General features: G+C 43.4%; 1 protein-coding gene, 1 long non-coding RNA gene and 1 pseudogene across 4 annotated transcripts in view; 2 read left to right on the top strand and 1 right to left on the bottom strand.

Moving 5' to 3' along the window:
• The window catches only part of Dpp8 (dipeptidylpeptidase 8), a 52098-nt gene extending 39303 nt beyond the window's left edge, over positions 1 to 12795 (bottom strand). The window contains exons 1-5 of one of the 3 annotated variants that reach the window (XR_003948041.1): positions 12578 to 12795; positions 10190 to 10326; positions 7960 to 8232; positions 2825 to 2937; positions 1342 to 1515 (exon numbers count right to left, since the gene is read on the bottom strand). Coding sequence is in view for 2 of the 3 variants with exons in the window: in NM_028906.2 (NP_083182.2) it covers positions 1342 to 1515; positions 2825 to 2937; positions 7960 to 8232; positions 10190 to 10205 (576 nt within the window). In the remaining variant the exon portion in view is untranslated. The remainder of the gene's footprint in view (positions 1 to 1341; positions 1516 to 2824; positions 2938 to 7959; positions 8233 to 10189; positions 10327 to 12577) is intronic. The other 2 variants (NM_028906.2, XM_006511517.4) reach the window with 2 other exon arrangements.
• Positions 5960 to 6357, top strand: Gm51711 (annotated as a pseudogene).
• Positions 12796 to 13788: 993 nt separating the features above from the next.
• Gm39362 lies at positions 13789 to 20300 on the top strand. Its single transcript, XR_870867.3, has 3 exons — positions 13789 to 15388; positions 16250 to 16353; positions 19995 to 20300. It is a non-coding gene; the product is annotated as a predicted gene, 39362 (long non-coding RNA).
• Positions 20301 to 22099: the final 1799 nt, after the last annotated feature.

Below are 22099 nucleotides of genomic sequence, written 5' to 3'. Positions count from 1 at the left end.
CTATGCTTAGCTTGTTGAATATTTTTAAACAGTTTTGAAAATATCACTAAACATTTAAAATTAATGTTATCAATAAAAGTAAATTTGCTATAAAACATGCAATGAGGAATGGTAAAGCCCTTGCTAACTCAACAACCCGAGTTCAATCCCTGGGCCCTACCTACACAGCAGAATAAGAGAACAGAGCAAGGAAGTTGTCCTCTGACTTCCACACACACTGTGAGGTACACATATACACAATAAAGAAATAAATGGAAGAATGTTAAACTTTAAAAAAAGATTAACTTTTCATTTTATGTATATAGTGTAGAGTCTGCATGTATGTCTGTGCACCACATGTGTGTCCTGTGCCTGACAAGACCAGAAAGGGCACTGTACCCTGGGACTAGGGTTACAGACAACTGTAAGCTGCCATGTGAGCTCTGGGTCTGAACCTGGACTCCTGGGAAGAACATCCAGTGTGCCTTGACCACTGAGCATCTCTCTCTAGCTCGGCCCAAACATTTTAATGGAATGAAAGCTCAGATCAATACAATTCTTTCTGTTTGTTTGTTTTTGTTTTTATTTTTCGAGACAGGGTTCCTCTGTGTAGACCTGGCTGTCCTGGAACTCACTCTGTAGACCAGACTGGCCTTGAACTCAGAAATCTGCCTGCCTCTGCTTCCTGAGTGCTGGGATTAAAGGCGTGTGCCACCACCACCTGGCTAATACAATTTTACCAAAAGAATATCTCCAATTGTTCATAAAAATTACTTGGAGGGCTGGTGAGATGGCTCAGCAGGTAAGAGTACCCGATTGCTCTTCTGAAGGTCCTGAGTTCAAATCCCAGCAACCACATGGTGGCTCACAACCATCTGTAACAAGATCTGACTCCCTCTTCTGGTGTGTCTGAAGACAGCTACAGTGTACTTACATATAATAAATAAATAAATCTTTTTAAAAAATTGCTTGGAATAAAACCAAATATAAATTCATTTATTAAGATAATTAGCTTTTCAGGGAAACAAAAAAAAATCACATATGATAATATCTTTCAAAATCTCTCTCAGTACTGAGAGAAAATGAAAAATAGTGCCATTTTCTGTATCTTCCAACACAGAAAGGATTTTGATAAAATAAATAAATCTTAAAAAAAATTTAAAAACCTTATTAATTTCTTAGCTGGTAGTAAATTGATCCTTTGGTTTATTTCTTAATTTCCTTTCTGGTTGGGTACAAATTCTCTTTAGCTGGTAGTAAATTGATCCTTTGGTTTATTTCTTAATTTCCTTTCTGGTTGGGTACAAATTCTCTTTAGGCTCTCAAAACAGTTAACATACAGTTATAGAAACTGCAACTTACTGTAAATCCATGTGGTCCTCCATCTTTGATATGGTAAATGCCGCTGCCAGCTTGAAACAGGAATGTTCCGCTTCCTGGGTGGTAATCATAAGCTGCGATCCCCACGGTTCCAATGCGCTTTCTTTCTCTGAGTAGCTCTTCCTCTCGAGAATACATCCCATAGTCTAGTGTCGCCTAGGACAAAAGGAAAGTCACCCGCTGCAGTCTCCTGACAACTGGTCTTTGCAGTTCATTGAAATCCTAGCATCTCTACTGTGCCCAAGTGTGACTCAAAAGTCACAAGCAGCTCTAACCACATTCACTTCACAAAGTCTGAAGTTTGGAGTAAAGAAGCATTTAATCACTATTGTATACATTAGAAAACAAGAATAAGCTGGGTGTGGTAGTGCTCACCTTAAATTCCAGCACTCAGGAGGCAGAAGCTGGTGGACCTCTGAGTTAGAAGCCAGCCTGGTCTACAGAGTGACCAGGACAGCCAGGGATATAGAGAAACCCTGTCTAAAAAAAAAGAAGAGGAGAAGGAGGAAGAAGAGGAAGAAGAAGTAGAGGAGGAAGAACAGGAAGAGGAAGAAGAACAGGAAGAAGAGGAGGAGGAACAGGAAGAGGAGGAGGAAGAGGAGGAAGAAGACAAAACAAAAATAAAGCCCATCACCTCAGTAGTTGAGGCCTTCTGCCCTCTGTAACTAACCATAATTCAGTAGTTTTACATAGTTAGTTGTAGAGCGGAGATCTCTCCAGCTACCTTAGTAGGGATTGGACATAGTAGCCCAGTACACCTAAGCAAGACAAGAGAATAGACTGTTTTGTGTGGAGGTGGGAGGTGGGGGACAGTAGGTAGCCTTGTCTTTCTGCATCTATTCCTCCTGAGTACTAGAATTACAGGTGAATATCAAGTTCCAGAAGTGTAAGGCCAGCCTGGTCTACATAGTGAGACTTTGTTTAAAAAACAAACAAACAAACAAACAAACAAAAACAAAAAAAACAAAAAAACCCAAAAGAGACAGACAGACAGACATACACACACACACAAAATAGGGCTGGCTCTCAAACTAGGCATGAGAGATGGCTTAATGGTTAGATCATCTGTTATTTGTCCAAAGGACCTGAGTTTGGTTGCCAGTACCCACATTAAATGGCTCACAACTATCTGTAATTTCAGTTCCAGAGGATCCAATGCCCTCTTCTAATGCCTATGCACACCAGGCATGTGTATGGTGCACAGACAGACATGCCAGCAAAACATTCACAAACACAAACCAAAACATTTCAAACAAATGAAACACCAAAATTATTGGATTACAATATCCTATGATTTTAGATACAGGAAATTAGTCATTTAAAGTCATTCATGTAAAAACAATTACACATTTTAAATTCCTTTTTATTCACATCTACTTAAAATATAAAACCCTAGAAAAACATTTGCCCTGAAATAAATGAAGAAATAACACCAAATCATAGGACTAAGAATACTTGTTCCTACCTGAAAAAGATCCAAAAGGGGCTTCCAGGAAAGCATTAAGACTGCTGCTCTGTTGATGGTTTTAGGGATTTCAGAATAAAATAGTGTATTTTCTCTGTTCTCACCAGACATGGCTATAAGGAAAAAAACAAAAACAAAAAATACATTATTATTTTGTAATATTGTCCTTATTACAACAGTCGTAAATACATAATGTCTTCTACATATTATAATATTTTCCATTCCACAGGAACCAAAATGATGTTATTAAGTAGGGTATACACATGCTTCATGCCGTGGAAATTTCCTTGAATAAAAACAATGTTTTAAGCTAGGCATGGTAGCAAACACCTATAACCCCACAACTCAGGAGGTAGAGGCAGGAGAATCAGGATTTTGAAGCCAGCCTAGGCTAAATGAAACCTTGTCTCAAAACAAAACAAAACAAAAAAAAAAAAACAAAAAACAAAAAACAAAAAACAATGAAACAAAACAAAAAACCTGAGTAAGAAAAACAAGACTGCCAAAGTTTCTAACAGTGTCAGGGCCCACATCTACAATCTCGGCTCTCTGGAATGGACTGTGAGTTGGCAGCCAATTTGGGCAGATGAAGAGACTCCGTCTCAAAAACTAAGCAAGAAGTAAATATAAAAACAACTCTCCAATGTTTCACAGAAAACACTCAGGTTTCATCCTGACAGTAAAAGTTTACGGTGGTGTGCACAGCATGCATAAATGTACACCACATATGTGTAGGTATTCAATGAGACCAGAAGAGGGCGCCACATCCCCTGGAGCAGGAGTTACAGATGGGTGTGATGAACCTGACAATGTGAGTTCTATGAACTGAACCAGGGACCTGCGGAAGAGCAGCAAGTACCCGTAAGCTTACTTAACTCAGATAACTTTGATATTCAGATCTTAGTCCATCTCAAGACAAAACTATTATACAACATAAGAAAGACAACTGTCATTTTTGGGGGGTTGTTGTTAGTCTCAGCAACAGATGAGATTTCAGTGTTACTTTGGATTTGAAATTTTCTTCTCTTTCCTAACTACCTAAGTTGTACTGAGAAACAAATAAGTTCAGGTTAATTCTAGTTTTGTTTTTTGTTTTTTTTTCATTATAAAGTTCTGTGACTGTAAAAACAATATCTTTGGAATTCCAAATGAAAGTATACTTAGTGAAATAACAGGATCTGATATGTGATTTGCTGAAAGTCTTTTGCTTTACTGGAGAAGGGAAAAGAAAAGAGGTCTAAACCAACTGAAGCCAGGTCTGCTGAGTGAAACCACACTGTGATTAAAGTGGGATCCAGCAGGGCAGCATGGAATGAAATACATGCGGAGCAGAAGAGAAACACTCTAACTCTGAGGGTGAGCGCCAAACCAAAACTGAACACTTGCCGCACAATCACAAGAACTAGAGTTCCGATCTCAGCGCCCACATGACAACTCAGTGTCCTGCATACACAGGTGCGCATTCATGAGCAATCCGCCCCCCCACCCCCCAGATCTGAATGGAAGAAAAAAGGAAAAAAGGTCTCTCTACTGTAAAAAGGTGCTTCAAAAGCTGCTTTTGAAATGTCAAGGAGAAGCAAGAAAGGAGAAAATTAACCCCAGACGAAATAAAATCTAGGTGGGAGGGATCCTTAGCATGGAACAAAAGCCACTACACATAAACTACACTGAGAAGGTCATCCAGCCCAGAGCACTTGTAATTCCTGATATTTAGGATGCTGAGGCAGGAAGATCAGGCGTTTTAAAACATCTTAGGCATCTTAAAAAAGACTCAACTCATTACTCCTCTCGTTTTCCTGGGAGGCCCCTGGTGGCACCTGTGTGCTCAGTGACCTTTCCCAGTCTGCTGTGGAATCGGCTGTGGCTTGTGGCCTGTGGCCTTGGACCTGCTGAGATACTTCAAAGCCTTATAAAGAATGCCCCGGTCCCCATGAAACAATACTATACCAGGTTTACTGGGAAATTTGAGTACGAATGGGGTTAACAGCCTCCATCCTTCATAAAATCTGGAGTGCTGATCAAAGAAGCAAAGCTTTGAAAGGCCCCATCCTGCCCCTGCCTACGGCCGCCATCAACTGTTCCCTGAGCCCACTCAAGATGACTCGTGCCAGCTAAACTTAAGCAATCTGTGCCAGATGGGAACATGGAATGTTGCTGTACACTTTTCCAGGTACCATTTATGATGTGGTATCAATAAATGTACCTGAAATAAAAATAAAATAAAATAAAATAAAATAAAATAAAAAATAAAAAAGTCAGAGCTGGGTGAGGCAGTGCACATCTTCACTTCCAGAATCTGGGAGTCTCAGAGTTTGAGGCCACCTAGTCTACAGGGTAGGTTCCTGGACAGCAGGAGATACACTGAGAAATTCTGTCTCAAAAACAAAGCAAAACAAAATAAACAAAAACAGACGGGCAGGCAGGCAGACAGACAGACAGACAAAAATCCTAGAAGAAAATACTTTAATGAATAAATTCCCTTATAATACAAAATGCCTCAAAACATTGAAAAATACAACGGGGCCAAGTGTCACAGAGCATGCTCTGATCCCAGCACTCGGCAGGGAGAGGCAGAAAAAGAAAGTCCTCCATGGATTTAAGGCCAGCCTGGTCTGCATGCAAAGTTCCTGGCCAGCCAGGGCTGCACAGTGAGACCCTGCCCTAACCCCACCAAAGCAAGCACCATAACTGGGGTGGTGATGCTCCCACTTAATTTCAGTATGTGGGAGGGGGAGGCAGGAGGATCAGGAATTCAAGGCCAGCATCAGAGATCAAAAGTCAGTTAGAGATCTTGTAGAGACAACTGGACAGAAATACAAATTCTACAGCAGTATCAATAAAAATTCAGAATATACACTTTGTTTAAGCAATTCCATTTTCAGGAATGACTAATACAGTGACAGTTACTGTCTCCAGCGTGCGCACACCTGTGCACAGACACACACATACGCCCATGCACACACACAGTAGGGAATCAGGAAAATACAACTGCTCATTATGAGGGTTGGTGAAGTTAAATATGGTACAATTATAGAATATTCTGAAAGTTAAGAAGAACCAATCTTCAACTATGATGTGGATTCTAGAAATGTCTCTAAAACACACAAATAATAATAAGGAATGAGGCTAGCAAAGATGGTGGTCACCGCTGCTAGCCAAGTGATAGGTGCAAGCTGGGGCTGTGTGAAATTAGCATTTACTTATGCCAGGGTGTGAGGGATTTCATCCATCAACATTTCGTGGAGCTGAAGAAGAAAGTGCACCCGACCTGCCCATTCTAATCCGAGTGCTGCCCAAACTCTGGGCCCTCTATGCTTTTGGCCAAGAGAAGACTGTGTGTCTCTGAATAACCTGAGTGCTGCTGATGTAACCAGAGCCCTGGAGAAGGTGCTGCGTGGCAAAGCCTGGGGTCTCCACCGAGGACTGTGCAAGAGCTCCAGAACCTGCGCTCTACTGAACTGAGAACATGTGGGGGAACAGCTGACGCGGTACAAAAAAATGTCCACCCACAGGAGGCTGCTGCTTCTCAAAAGGAGAAGGGAAAAGAGGAAGGGGGGCTTGGAGGTGGACTTGCATGAGGGGGTACTGGGAGGAGAGGAGAGAAATGGCTGGTATTGGGTTCTAAAGGGAATAAATAAATTCAATAGAAATAAAGAAATAAACCTTTCCAATAATAATAATAATATAATAATAATAAATAAAAGAAACTTAAATGAGCAGAAGGAGGAAACTTCTTTTGAGTCAGGAACTTGCTATTTGTAGCACAAGCTGCCTTGGAACTCCTTCCTGTGTGGAGACATTACAGGTGTATACCACCCCATCCAGTGGGAACCTATTTTTTTTTTTTAATAGAAAAGTAAATTAGGAGAGGCCATCCAGATGGCTCAGTAGGGAAAGGCACCGACTGCCAAGCCTGACCATTTGAGTTCAATCTTTTGAGAGCCATATGGTAGGACAGAGCAACTCCTATAAGTTCTCCTTGGACTGCCTCATGGGAGCTGTGGTATGTGCCATGCACACACACACATAAGGAAATAAATGCACTTACAAAAAGAAAAACAGGAAAGGACGTAATGACACACCTGGAACCACAACAAACAGAAGCAAGGAAAGGGAACGTTTAAAGAGGCTGCGGGGTCACTCAGGAGTGGGACAGGTATGCTCTTAACATGCCCAGGGCCTTGAGTTCAATCCCCAGCACAGAAAAGGAAAAACATTAAGTGGGCTAGTATATTTGATTTAGACAGATCTTAAGCATAGACTAAACGGCCACAAGAAGAAGAGATGGAGCCTTGGTTAGAGCCATGGAAGCTGAGCTGACGGAAAGAGGCACAACAGAGGGTTTACAGTGTGCTCCATCTGACCAGCCTCGGGAAAGGCATCTCAAAGCAGTTTCTATCAATTTAATCAAGTCTTAGCTTAACTTTGTCAAAAAGATTATGGTCAATTACTCTCTGCCTGCAAGTAAAAATACCTAATGAAATGAATCAAAATTAACACAGCCATTGAACAGAAGTTTTTCAAATTAAAAGTGATTTTTTTTTTTCCTTTAAAAGAAAATAGTCAGCCTGGTCTATAGAGCAAGTTCCAGGACAGCCAGGGCTGCTACACAGAGAAACCCTGTCTCAAACAAACAAACAATCAAAAAACCAAAAGAAACCAAAACAAAAAAAAAAAAACAAACAAAAAAGAAAAAAAGAAAGAAAGAAACGAGTCAGGGCTGGAGAGATGGCTCAGCAGGTAGGAGCACTGACTGCTCTTCCAGAGGTCCTGCATTCAAATCCCAGCAACCACATGGTGGCTCACAACCATCTGTAATGAGATCTGACACCCTCTTCTGGTGTGTCTGAAGTCAGCTACAGTGTACTTATGTATAATAATAAATAAATAAATCTGTGGGCCAGAGCAAGCAGGGACTGAGTGAGCAGAAGTCCTAATAATTCAATTCCCAATAACCATATGAAGGCTCACAATCATCTGTACAGCTACAATGTACTCACATACATAAAATAAATAAATAAATTTAAAAGAAAGAAAGAAAGAAAGTAAAAAAGTCACAGAGTCAATTCTGGATTACAGTTGGCAGTCACACCAAAGGAGGTGCGTCCTCACTGAAAGTGCAAACTCATACTTACCAAGGTAATAGACCCTGTCTGAGTGAGGCCCATCTGGATCCGTCCTCTTTACAAACATAAAGTCATGTGGCGCCTTAGCCATCATGTAGCCGTGGTATTTTCTGGTATCAGCAAGCAGCTTTTTCAGCTGACTCCAAGAATACCGTTCGACATAAAAAGGCTCCAGTTTGGGTCGGTCCTGTGATTCACCATTTCCCTCCTCACACTCTGCAGTTTCAAATATCTCGACACCCAGCTGTTCTGTTTCCATTGCTGCTGCCATGTTGCATCTTCCTGGAAAACAAGGCACAAGAGGCTGTTTACAGGGCCGTCTTCTATCACATTATTACAATGGTACTGCCAAATAAATAAATAAATAAACAATATGCCTTTCAGCACAGCTGCAATGAAACCTAGTAGGAAAAGCTGTAGCAGTGTCCCCCACCTACACCTCTGCGCTCAGTTCCAAAAAGACTTTTTTTTTTTTTTTAAATTGAGGTCATGTCAATTTCACAGTGACTATAAATCCCTTTTGGGAACTTTTTATAAAAGGCTCTCCTTGGGTATCTCCTGCCAAAATTCCTTTTCCTTTCCCACACTGGAAGGAAACAGGCCATGTGCCAGTTGGCTGCTACATTCCACTCCAGAGCATGTCAATAGTGAAGTTATGTGCCAGAGGAGGTAAGGGTTTTTGCATTTTAAAAAGTAACACAGCTAACAAATGCTGACTGCTGTTTCTAAAATGTAACAAATTAGAACAGTAACAACATTGTTACAATGAACTTTTAACAACCTAGGGCAGTAACCTAAGAAAATACATTGTTTTCTCTTACTGAGAGGGACTCCTAACAACTAAACACAGACTGATACATTGCAACCCTTCTGCTCTTCTCTAGACTCTATAGAGTACTTGTGATACTTAGTGTTTACTGATGGTCACTTGACTACTCTTCCTGATTATGTAGCTTCTGTTCAAAAAAGGAAAAGGCTGTCTGTAAGTGGCTTTAGTGAGTCTATGTAGTCAAAGAGGAAAGCATATGGTTTATAAGTCTGTCTCCAATTTACCAGTTCAATACCGTAATTATTTAAAAGCCTTGAAAACTGATTATGCCTATTTTACAAACCCAGAAGATACACTTTCCCCCTTGATCTTTTCTGATATTTAAACGTGACATGAACAAAGTATCAGAGAAAAATAAATACAACAAGGCTATCAGGAAACCTTGTAGAGATGTAGCTCAGTAGTCGGGTCAATCTTAGTTCTACAAACTGAAACAAATTACATTGTAATCACGTTTCACATAATCATTAACTACTTCTCCAACAATCAATAGATGGCTGTGTATTTAAGATGATGTCTTTCTTTTAAAGCTCAGCTTTACAGTTAACATCAATTCATGGTAAGAAGTTATCTGCAATCTAGTAAGTAACCCAAAGGTGTAGGCTGAGAGTCAGTCCACCTAACTTGAATTACTGGTATGCAAAAGTGCTGAACTGTGAGTAGTCGGGCATTGTATCATTTTCTGAGCATGATACTATCATTTCTAATGTTAACAATAACCAATAACAAAGTCGTCCAAATACTGTTACATCAGGTATAATTGTAACACTCTGATCCAGGGCTCCACTGACTAAAATCTGACAGAGAATTGACTGAGTCTCAAGAGTATCAAGTGACAGTACCTGAGAGTGGTGGTTGTTGGCCCAACTAAAAGCTAGGAGGCCTACTTTCAATCATGTCAAAGGACCTAGTCTTCTGAGGGAGCAAGGGACTAAAATGAAAAGAATCCAACTCAGTTTCCTTAAGTGGGAAATCTCATCTCTCCTCTACCCCTTGCAAGTACAAGGCCAAGGAACAGAAAAGAGCAACACAGTAGACATCTAGAGTTTTACTGCCTAGCTGGAGTCATTAACACCTTTAGAGTCCTTCTATGTAAAAATTCACACCAACTTCTATTTAAAAACTGGAATTTCTGAATGGACTGTACTAGTCTCCACACATATACACACAGTACAGTTTAAATGACAGTCTGTCACTCTATTGACAGTAAATAGTCTGCACAACAGGGGCTGTGCAATTCATGCAACTGTGTAACTAATTTCCAGGATTCCCCCCATACTCTCTATATACAAATATGTCCTCAGAATATGTGGCCTGAATTTCCTAAAACTCAGCCCTATCCATTCTCAGCATTATGCACATATTTCACAGCCCCACCCTCTCCACTTCTGGACCTTCCCTGGTGCCTACCTGATGGTATTTTCATCTGCTCAGATCTCTTCTACTTTCAAAGAGATCATTTTCACCTGGCCCAACTTTAAGCACAGATCTCTCCGTTCATCCTGATCTCTTCTCACAGGAATCTTTCCTTTTCTCACCATCCAATCCTGCTTACCAGATAAGAGATGTTAATCATTAAAATGGACCATATACGGTCGAAAAAATATAAGCCTAAAAATCCCCAAATATTTAACTGATAGATTTCCTGTTAGTGTAATATGGAATGCCTGAATTCTTTGGGATCTCCAACTTGTCAAAACTGTGTTTGTGTTGATAGGTCTTACAAACCCTATGCAGGTCTTGAATTTAGTCCTCTTGCTTCAGCTTCCTGAGTGTGGAAATTGCAGACCTTTGCTAATGAGCTCGACCCTAAGATTACTTTTTTTCCAGAAATGTATAACTCAAATTGCGTAGTTAAGTTCTAACAGTAGGTGTAAATCTTGATGTCCAGACACATTCAAGGGAAAATGATAGGTTTTAAAAACTGCAAAAGCGGACCAGAGATGGCTCAGCAGTTAAGAGTTAATAATGATATTGCAGAGGCCCCAAGTTTGGTTCTCAGTAGCCATTTCTGGCTGCTCACAACCACCCATAAGACCAGTTCTCAGGGGGATCCAATACCTCTGGTTTCTATGGGAACTGCACTCACATGCACATACCCTCACGCATACACACAAACCTTTTTAAAAAGGCATATAGATGTGAGGTGTCAACTGTAAAGCCTTGACTTTGGCGGATGTAATGTATTTCTAGGGTCAGGGAATTAGTTCAAAAGGCAAAAGCACTGTGGCAGAAACCCAAAGATCCCAGGGAAGCCAGGGGAGCATTGGAGCGGCTGTCAATCCAGCAGCCCGAATGCAGCAAGGGAGGCATACATAGGAGAACCGCTGAAGTTGATCAGCTAGCCTGGGATACACAGCAATTGCGACTCTGCCTCAACGAAGTGTAAAGGGAGGACTCCCAAAAGTTATCCTCCGACTTCCACACGATCCCGAAGACATGTGCGTGTAGAGCCGCGAGCACACACAAGCACACACACACACAAAGACAGAATTTATTTCTATGTGCCTATGTTCCTTTTACATGATGTCATAACGAGCTGATGAAAGAATAAATTCAGTACAATAAAAAATGTGTATTATAGGTCATTGTTTGCAGAAAGGGAACTTGAATTTAACAACTAAATTTTGTTCACTTCTCTGTTTGTAGCCAAGGTTAATCTTGAACTCAAGATCCTCTTGCCTCGGCCTCGCAAATGCTGGGGTTACAGGTATGCAGCACTATACCCAGCTACAATTTCTGACAAAGCTGTCCTATTCTTTAAGAGTACTCCATTTTGCCTTCTTTTTCTTGCCATAATATTGAGAATAAGTGAGATAGGTAGCTTTTCTAAAAAATAATCACGAAGCCAGTTGATAGTCTAGCTTAGGGGGAAAAATGTGTGTTATTTTTGCAACAGTAAATAATATGTTATCAGTTTAGACTCCAAGCTCTGTATGCCACATAGAGATGAAGAAGCTATGTGGCAAGAGGAGGGTAAAAATGTTAGCAGCAATAGGCTAAGAGTCAAGACACCTCCCCAAAGCGCGAAGCCCCTCATTCTGAAAAATGACATATTGTGTTAAAAAGAGCTTCGGGATTCTTGGGGTGGGGTCTCTAGAAATGGCATCCCGTAGCTTTTTACGGTAAGAACCAATCAGTCGTCTAGACCCTGCACACCTCACTGGAGCCTAGCCATTTCACTTTTCTGTGTCTACAGCTGAGAAAGTTTATCCGACGTAAAGGGCTTGAAAGCTATGAATGAGGAAGGAGGAGAGGTGTGGCAGCGAATGTGGCGCGAGAGGACAGTAGGAACAGCAAGGCTTAGTTAAAAGAGGATGAGCAAGCTGGACAGGAAGGGCAAGGACCCTGCTGCGAATGCGTGGAACAGAATGGCAGCGAGACAGTGAGCGCGGAGGGATGGATCTAGAGTGAAGCAGGAGGGAGGGAGGAAGGAACACCCGGCTAGGGGAAAGCAGCGAGTCCAAAGGCGAATCCCATCCGCCACTGGCGGACCTCAGGCGAACCCCTTCGCCTCTGCGGATTTCCGTTTCCTCCTCCGAATGCCCGGACTGTCCCCGGCATCCCAACCCAAGCCAGGCTCTATCAAGATAACGGACGTGGGAGTCCGAGCGGGCAGCAGCCAGCGTTCAGGGGCGCCCAGTGAACGTTGGCAGCCTCGCAATCCGAGTGTGCGCTTCCTCTTCCGGCCAACGGGGCCCAGCCACCCGCTCTCCCGGCGGGAGCGGCCCGAGGGCGGCCGGCCGGAGCTCCGTGGCCTCGCGGGCGCAGGGGAGGGAGAGCGGGCGGATACTGCACCTTCCCCCCGGGCCCGCCCGGACCGTCCGGATGCGCTATGGAGCGGGCCTACGCCGCTTCATGCCGCGCCGCCTCCGCTCCCGTCGGGGCCACAGCAGCTTCCTCGGCGGCGGCCCCCGCGGCCCCCAGGCAGCGGACGAAGGGACTTAAAAGCGGCGGAGGCGAAGACAGCACCGGAGGCCTCGGCACTTCCGGTTCCCCGAGCCCCGCCCTCCGACAGAGGAAGGCTAGCGGCCGGACCAAGAAAGGATGACTCTCGCTTCTGTGCGCGAGGGGGCCCCACAGCGCCACCGAGCGGCGGGAGGAGGTGCCGCACGTGGACTGCCTGACAGGAGGGAAAACATACAAGGTTAGAAGAGAAAGCAACATTCACCCCACCTCTGTTAGCTACTCAAAGTAAATAAACTTCATGTTCACTGGCCGGTGGGATGGCTCAGCAGGTACAGGCACCTGGGCCTACAAGATTTCTGAAAGAACAAGCCAGGTCCAGCAGGCGCTTATCCAACCTCTATATCCAATCTCTGTCTGTCTCTGTCTCCCTCTCTCTGTCTCTCTGTCTCCCTGTCTCTGTCTCTCTGTCTCTCTCTCTCACTCACACACACATCCCTGCGTTAGAGCAGAAAGCCAAAATTCCTGCCTTTTTGAGATGACAGAGGCCAACCATGGCTTTGGAGACCTCAGCATTACAGTTATGACGGAAAAAAACAAACAAACAAATGTGAATTTGGATACAGAAATTTTTCTTTTCTTTTCTTTTTTCTTTTTTTAATTTTTTTTTCAGTGACGTTTACATTTTATTTACGTCAGTAGCACTAAAATACATTCCTCCTTGAGGGTCACATTTCCACAACACACATTAACACCAATCCATACTCCATAAGTGCCCACACCACCTCCCACCAAAACCAAGCAAACTCAGCAAACACTTCCTGGTCACTTCCTCAAAACCCGGGTGGGTCCTGTCCCGGCTCCTAGCTACGGCAGTGCCCAGAACTCACAAAGCTTCCCCTTTCCACACTGCGGACCCATCTCAAGCTCACCAACACTGTTCATCATGTGCTCATTTTTTTCTTTTTTTTTTTTTTTTTAACTAATTGATTATTTATTTTATGTATATGAGTGCTCTATCAGCATGTACACCTGCATGCCAGAAGAGGGCATCAGATCCCATTATAGATGACTGTGAGCCACCATGTGGTTGCTGGGAATTAAACTCTGGACCTCTGGAGCAGCAGCCAGCGCTCTTAACCTCTGAACCATCATCTCTCTAGCCTCCAGAACTTTAATGTTAAAGATCTTTAGTAGACCACCCATTCTTTGTTGGGTTGGGGTCTTCTCTCTGTAAATGGATATAACAACATTGGCATTCAGTAGTGATAAAAGCTAACAATGCCTGTGGCACTGAGACATGAAAGATGGAGAAATAAGGCCTGGAGGTGGCTGCTACACTGAGAGGCAGGTCCCTTGACCCATCATTTATTTCCTAATCCACACTGTACGTTAGCTGAGGGAAAGAGTGGGGAAAGAAGTGTAAAGGTAGCTGGGAAAGTAGGCAGAGACCAGACTGGTGGAGGAGCTATGCCTCCCCAGTTCCTGTTACTGTCTTTGGGAGCTGTGTATCAGTGGGATTATTGTAATGGCATTAAGAGAGGACCCACAGGCACCATGTCCTACTGCAGTGTGTACTGACCCACTGTGAGGTTAAAGGAGCCTTCCCTTGAATTTTTTTCTTTTTTCTTTTTGATGTTGAGCTCCCTAAAAGAAAGGACAGTAGGGGCTGGAGAGACGGCTCAGTGGTTAGGAGTACCAACTGCTTTTCCAGAGGTCCCGAGTTCAATTCCCAGCAACCACATGGTGGCTCACAACCATCTGTAATGGGATCCGATGCTGTCTTCTAGTATGTCTGAGGACAGACAGTACTCTCATATATGTAAAATAAATAAAATCTTTTAAAAGAGAAAAAGAACAGTGGTTTTCTCTAAGTATCCCATTTGACGTCTCTGATCTGAGAGCACGTTTTAAGACTCTAAATACATACACCTACTCCATTATCAAAATACAGTGTGCTATCTTGAATTTCCTTTGGGCTCATGGATTCTCTATCATTTGCTGACGCTATTCTCAAATCTGGGCCCACAAAGAGCGAGGGAAAAGGACACATCTGATTTTTGTGCAGTTTGCGTCCTCATAATGAATTAGAAGAAAGGCCTGGTGGTACAGGCTGGAAATCCCAGTACTCAGGAAGTTGAGGCAGGAGGATTCTGTCTGAGTTCAGGACCAGTCTGGACAACAGAGACAGAGACAGAGACAGAGACAGAGACTCAGATTTGTAAGTTTTCAGAGTTATTTTCTCTCTCCTCCACTGTGGTTAAGATGAACAAACAAACCCTCCCCGGCTAGGACTGTATCTCTGCAGTAGGACAGGTGCTTAGCAGCAGGGTGTGGTGCCTTGCACCTGTAGGTCCCTGTTTGGGAAACTAGATAAGAGAACTGCCGTGAGCTTGAGCTTAGCCTAAGCTATCCAGTGAGATGGAGGCCAGCCCAGCTTATATAGTGCTTTCTAGACCAGGCAAGCCTTGCTACAGAGTGTGACCCCGTCTCTAGCTCCTCCTCTTCCCCCTCACAGATGTGCTTGGCACATCTGAAGCCTTGGACTCAATCCCCCAGCACCGAGGCTTCTAAACAGCCCTCAGATTCTGGTGAAGCTGTAGGGCAGCGTCTGTAGCACCGCATCTTGCCAACACCACCTATGTCCGTACAGCCACGGAGCAGAGGTCCTAGCCAGAGCTGAGCTGGGCCTTAGTGGAGAGGGTAGGTTTGTGCGGAGTTCCAAGCTGTCTCCCCTGGGAAAATGCTAGAAAGATACTTCTCTAATATTTCATGCAACATCTCTCCCTGCAGCTTCCTATGTGGTTTTCTTTCCCCCTTGCCAAGAACATAAAAGCTGCTTAGCACAATCGAGAATTGTCTCTTCAGGGGTAGGTGTCCAGTAACTCCCATCTCAGGGGTGGGTGTCCCATAGCTCATCCCTCATCAGTGTGTGTCCCACTGAAAGATCCTGACAGAATGTAAAAGGTCACAGAAGCCCTGAAATTGGCAAGATAGATTTCATTGTTAGCAGAACTAGCTTCACTAATTTAGAAAAATAGAGGTGCACAATGCTCTGGCCACTCCTTGAACCCTTGTGTCTGCCAGTGTTTTGACCGTTCCTTGAACCCATGTGTGTGCCCGCTGATGAAGCCCATTGCCAGGTGTTTGTGATATTGGTTGCTGGGAAAGAGTCAGAAAATCTCCCAAGCAACCACAGCAGGGCCAATCCGGAGTTGCTACATCTACACCAGACTCTTTCCTTGTACCCCTTCCATACCCATTTTTTTTTTTTTTGAGAATAGACATTGTTTAGATCTGGAAATCCCCTAATCCCCCCTTCTCCTTTCCCCCCTGAGGGCCTATAAAAACGTGGACCCCTTTCCCCTCGTGATCGACTCCTCTACCCCTGCATGGGATATGAGTCGTCCCCAGAGCTCTGGCTTTCCCCGAATAAAGCCTCATGTGGTTTGCATCAAGCTTGGTCTCTTGTGAGTTCTTGGGTGTCCACTATTGCCCCGAGGCCTGAGCAAGGGGCTCCTTTCAGAGTCTTTCTCTACAATTCATGTCTCCCTTTTGTTTCAGCACAGTCTTTTTCAGTGTGCCTGTCAAGATTCCTGAGAAGCACCAGGAATGGTGGGGCACACTTTTAACCCCAGCACTCTGGAGGAAAAGACTGAGATATCTAGGTGAGTTTAAGGCCAGCCTGGTCTACAAAGTGATCTTCAGGTCAAACAGTGCTACACAGAGACAACTGTCTCAAAAAAAAACCAAAAAAACAAAAACAAAACAAACAAACAAACAACAAAAAAACTAAACCAAACCACCACCACCACCAGCAGCAGCAGCAGCAGCAGCAGCAGCAGCAGCAGCAAACCCTGAGAAGCCTGCCCGATTCCTTTGTGCCCACTTTATGTGAACAAGTGAGTGAGCGGCTGAACCTAAGTGTCTCATTACATCTCTACTGGCCAAGCAAGTCAGGCCTTGCCAGGTCTTGTTATATGTTATTGATAAAGCTTAGCTGGTTCTATGCTGCTCTGTAGTTTGGCACTGAACAGGAAAAGACAAGTTACCTAGGCTATGAAGTGTGACTAAGACAGCACCCCAGGTAATGGGGCTTCGAGAGGTGGCTTAGCAGTTAAGAACACTTGATCTGCCAGGCATGGTAGCGCATGCCTTTAATCCCAGCACTTGGGAGGCAGAGGCAGGCGGATTTCTGAGTTTGAGGCCAGCCTGGTCTACAGAGTGAGTTCCAGGCCAGCCAGGGCTACACAGAGAAATCCTGTCTCAAAAACCAAAACCAAACCAAAACAAAAAAACCCCACTTGATCCAGGGCTGGGGAGATGGCTTAGTGGTTAAGAACACTGGGTCCTATTGAAGAGGATCCAGGTTCAGTCCCCAGCACCCACATGCAGCTCACACTTGTCTGTAACTTCAGTTCCAGGACTTCTGACCCCCTCACACAGACTTGTGTTCAGGCAAAATAGCAATGAGCAGCAAATAAAAAAAAAAATTTTTTTTTTTAAAGGTGTGTGCCACCACGCCCGGCACAAATAAAAATTTTAAAAGAACTCTTAAAGCTCTTGGGCACCAGGAACTCACATAGTGAATATACATAGATATAGATAAACCCATACACATAAAATAAAAACAAATCAATTTTCTTTAAAGATAGTACAATGGGGGTGGGGGGAAGGGGACTGAGAGGGATCTAAATTGAATGAATAAATTAATAGGAAAAAAGCTAGCTTATCAGGGCTAGTACAGGTCCACTCACATGCAGCCTGAAACAAATCTCGAGGGAGATTGTGAGTGGAAGGTGAGACCTTTCTGTACTGAGGTCTGTAGGATCTAGGCTACATCCTGGAGGCAGTTCCTGTTGGAGGTAATGGGTCTATAGTCCAGACTCGGACTGGGCCTCTACCAGTGACCAGGTTTAAAGAACTAAACTTCAGCAATGAGGTAGACCTGGCCTCACATCCAGATCTTCTCCCCGCTAACAGGAATGCCAGCCCCTTCTCAACGTCACCTCCCTCACTGTAAGCTGAGAAGAGTAGCACAGCTCAGATGGACATCACTGAGTGAAATGATGATTAGAAATGCCCGTGCACAGCAGGGGTTCCATGTGTCATCTGATTTATTAATGAGAGTAATGTGAGTGATACAGAGGCGGAGAGCACAGAGCCAGCCGGGGCCTGAACCATCCTCCTTGGACAAGACGCTTAGATCCCATGCATAGGCATGTGTGCACATTCTATAGACATTCTCATATATGTGTATATATTTTTTAAAATTAATTAATTATTATTATTATTTTTGGTTTTTTGAGACAGGGTTTCTCTGTATAGCCCTGGCTGTCCTGGAATTCACTTTGTAGACCAGGCTGTCCTCGAACTCAGAAATCAGCCTGCTTCTGCCTCCCAAGTGATGGGATTAAAGGTGTGCACCACCATGCCTGGCATATATATTTTATATACAAAATATATATCATATATATTATATGAGCCCCTATACTTACTTTTTTTGCTTCCCAAAGAAAGGAGAGTGAGGCAGAAGGCCGCTTAATGGCAGTTTTTAGATGGAACTCCCAAAATTAACCAACAAGGTGTAATGATTTCAGGAGCTGGGGAGTTAGTTAAGTCAGTTGGTAAAGTGGTTGCCATACAAGCCTGGTGACCTGAGTTTGATTCCAAGTACCTACATAAAAAAGCCAAGTTTTGGCAGCACATATTTTGTTGTTCCAGCATTGAGGAGGAAGAAATAGGATGCTTCCTTGGGCCCCTCTCCTGACAGGCTAGCTGAGCTGGGCAGTCTTTTGGTCCACTGTGAGCCCCTGTCTTAAAATTAATAAAATAATCGATTAGGTGGACAGCGATTGAGGAAGACCCTCAATGTCTATCTGTGACTTTCACATTCGTACATATGCATGTGCATGCACACTAAACACATGTTGCATATGCAGTCACATGAACACACGTATACTGTACTGATCTTGTCCTAGGTGCAGAACTTGACTAAAACCAAAGGAAGATAATACCTGGGGAACCCGAGAGGCATACAAAAGCCTGTGGGCAGTCTCTTCAACAACAAGCATCAGTCTCCCAAATTTGAAGTCTAAACAGAACTTCCAGACATAACTAAACGACATATCAATAATCTTGCTAGTCTGCCATAGGCCTTTTGTTTTGTATGTGCATTTTACATGTGAGCAGAGAAACATTTTTAAGCTACGTGTATGTAATTTTCTTAGTTTTTATGTAGTTCAACTCAACCTGGACTTTTGTGACTCTCATGTAGGAACAAAAAGCATAATTTTGCTCAGTCATAGGTAAATCCAGTGTCATGTACATTATATTGGTAAATTGTCACCTGCTGTTTTAAGCCCCCTGAGAAGCTGGCTCTAGAAGCAGGGTTGCCCCCAAGCCATTTCGGACCCAAGCATGTTTCTCTCAGAGCCTCCTCCAGAGTGCCTTGTCTGGGGATGGCTTGGCTTCTCTGAGTCTGTTCTTAGTGGGACAATGTGTTTATTCTTGGGCTGTTCTGCCCTTCCAGATATTTTGTCTCACACACGAAGTTGAATTGTTGAAAGGAGGATTTGGCATCTGTACTGGCTGGTTTTGTGTGTCAACTTACACAAGCTGGAAACTTACTTCTTAGTATCTTGCATCTGTACAATGTTAATAGCAATTTTTTTTAACAAGTACCAGTTTTGAATTTGGTACTTTCCCCAACTATGGGTTGTAATACAACAACTGGATTAGTTTCTTTTTTTTTTTTTTAAAAACCCTGTGTAGTATTTAGTACATCTTTCTTTCTTGGAACTATTTTCTTAGACTAAAATCCACGAAAGGTAAATCACTAGGTGAAGTAGGAACTTAAGGGTTCTTTGGAAAGTTGGCTGAATGGTGTTTTGCTGGGGTGAACACATGAAGGAATGTTTAACTTAAGTGGACACAGGTGAATGGCTAAGGCAGATTCGTGAAGGAATATTTTGCTGAAGCAGACACAGGAGAGAGGATGTTCTGTTAAAGCAAGCACATGAAAGGACACGTAATGGAGGATTCTTTGCTAAGGACACTCGTGTATTGGTCCACCTTACGTTTCATAGTTGAGCTGCATTTGTTGGGACTCCACATAGAGAAATGTGCCAAACAACTTCTGGTGGTGTGCTGCAGTTTCTTGCTGCTTCCATCAATTTGGGCTGAATGGCAGAGTGATGTCCACTGAGACAGATGAACTTTCCTAAGAGAGACACAGCTGAGAACTTTTCCTGGTGTCCCTCCAGGTCCCTCCTGCTGACTCATGCTAAGGCCTGGCTGTCTCTTCTAGGTAGTGCCACCGCTGCTGATTCCTGTTTGTTATCCTGACTCTAGCGAACTGGACTGCTGTGCATTTGTGAAGTGTTTGCAAGTGGGTAGAGCTGCCGCTGCTAACCTGTGAACTGAACTGCTGATTTCCAGACATCACAGACAGGAGTTGCTTCAAAGAACCTTTCTGAACAGGTCCACTTCCCTCATATCCTTTGTTTTCCACTATCACCGGTGGGTGATGGGCTACAAGGAGGGTTAAAGTGATTAAGAACCATCATTAAAAATAGGTGTTTGAAAAAATTAAAATTACAACTAGCCTGTGTAACACAAATGTTGTTTTCCTTGTTATATATTGCAATACTGCTTTGCAAAATGACTGCACATTTAGATTACCTATGGTTACATTAAGCATGGGCATGCCAATTTCACCAAAATGTTTCTAGCATTGGGTCCTACCACTGACATTTTTTTTTTCTTTTTCTCTGCTGGTAATCTTTAACGAGTATGTTTTAAGCATCTCCTTTCTGAAAGACATCATGTTAGATGTTTTTTAAGGTGGCAGAGCAGGCAATCCAGATTTTTACTCTAGTGGGTCGAGTGATCATGAATAGGTAACACACACACTGAGGCAGGAAACAGCGTGCTAGGTTAGGGGTATGTCGCACACCAAGCTACAATAACAAAATATAGGGTTTCTCCTGATTTTCTTCTCGCAGTTACGTTTTGAATAGGCAATTCTGTCATCTCTTTTTTTTTTTTTTTTTTTTTTTTTGGTTTTTCGGGACAGGGTTTTTCTGTGTAGCCCTGGCTGGGCTGTCCTGGAACTCACTTTGTAGACCAGGCTGGCCTCGAACTCAGAAATCCGCCTGCCTCTGCCTCCCAAGTGCTGGGATTAAAGGTGTGTGCCACCACGCCCGGCTCTCTGTCATATTCTTAAAACAAAAAAACAAAAAAACCCAAAAACACCCAAAAAACAAACACCTGAGGAGGCCTGAGAGATGGCTTAGTTTTAAAGTGTGCTGTGTAAGTGTGGACACCTGAGTTCTGGTACCTGCAGAAGCCAGGTGCAATGGTGCCTATCTTTGAACCTGGTTCTGAGACAGTGGATCTAGGCAGGTCACTGGGGTATCTTCACCAGCCAGCACAGTCAAGTCAATGAGCTCCAGATTCAGTGAGAGATCCTGTTTCAAAAAGTGGCTGAGGAAGACACCTATATTAATCTCTAGCTTCCAAACACATGCATGAACACATTCACATATACCCACAGACACACATATAGCACCCCATGCACACAGCTATATGACTATGTACACGCATGCACACACACTAGCTTTAAGGATAAAAAGGAATATGGTGAAATGTCTTCTCCCACCCTAGTCCACTGGGCACTCAGTTTCCCCCTCTCCCCATACTGATTGTTCTCATGCATATACTTACAGCAATGTCTTAGGCCGTGCAAATGAATGCATGAATTTTACTCTGTGTTTTACGCCCACTCTTGATGCACTATTTACACACAAATATTTGCCAAGTGTCTGTGTTTGGCAATCACATCAACAGCTAAGAGAACTAGAGTTATCAGATGGGAAGGAGAAAATATGGGGAAAAGGCCACAGCCAACATGTAAGGCAGGTAATGGAAGGATGGTGTCAACTCAGGTGGGGACAACTGTGTGATTTCCTTTAAACTGTAACTGATGAGCTGATCTTTCTGGTAAAGGTTGGGAGCAGTTATTGACCTTTCTGGCATACTTAGGAGGTTATAGGTATACGATCTGATTGTTGCCCACTAGATGCCTGGGTTTATTCAGTCAGTGTTTCTCCCTTTGTGGCTTAGACAGACAAACTTGGTTTTGGTTATAGATAACTGGTTAGATGTTTTGTGCATAGGTGAGGATCCAAATTGCTGAATTCAGCAACTCCCTTCACCCTCTCTTTTTTGCTTCATACATGGCTTCGTGCATCCCAGGCCAGGTGACCTTGAGCGCTTGATCCTCTAGCCTCCATCTTCCAAGTGCTAGGATTACATACGTGGACCATTGGTATACGTGGCCTGGTGGTTCTGGGAATCCAACCCAAGGCTTTGTGTGTGCTGGACAAGTGCTCTACCAAATAATCTACATCC

The sequence above is a fragment of the Mus musculus genome, chromosome 9, assembly GCF_000001635.26.
Source record: "Mus musculus strain C57BL/6J chromosome 9, GRCm38.p6 C57BL/6J".
Lineage (NCBI taxonomy): Eukaryota > Metazoa > Chordata > Mammalia > Rodentia > Muridae > Mus > Mus musculus.
Note: the sequence above shows the minus strand (reverse complement) of the source record. Positions and strands in the feature narration are given on the sequence as shown.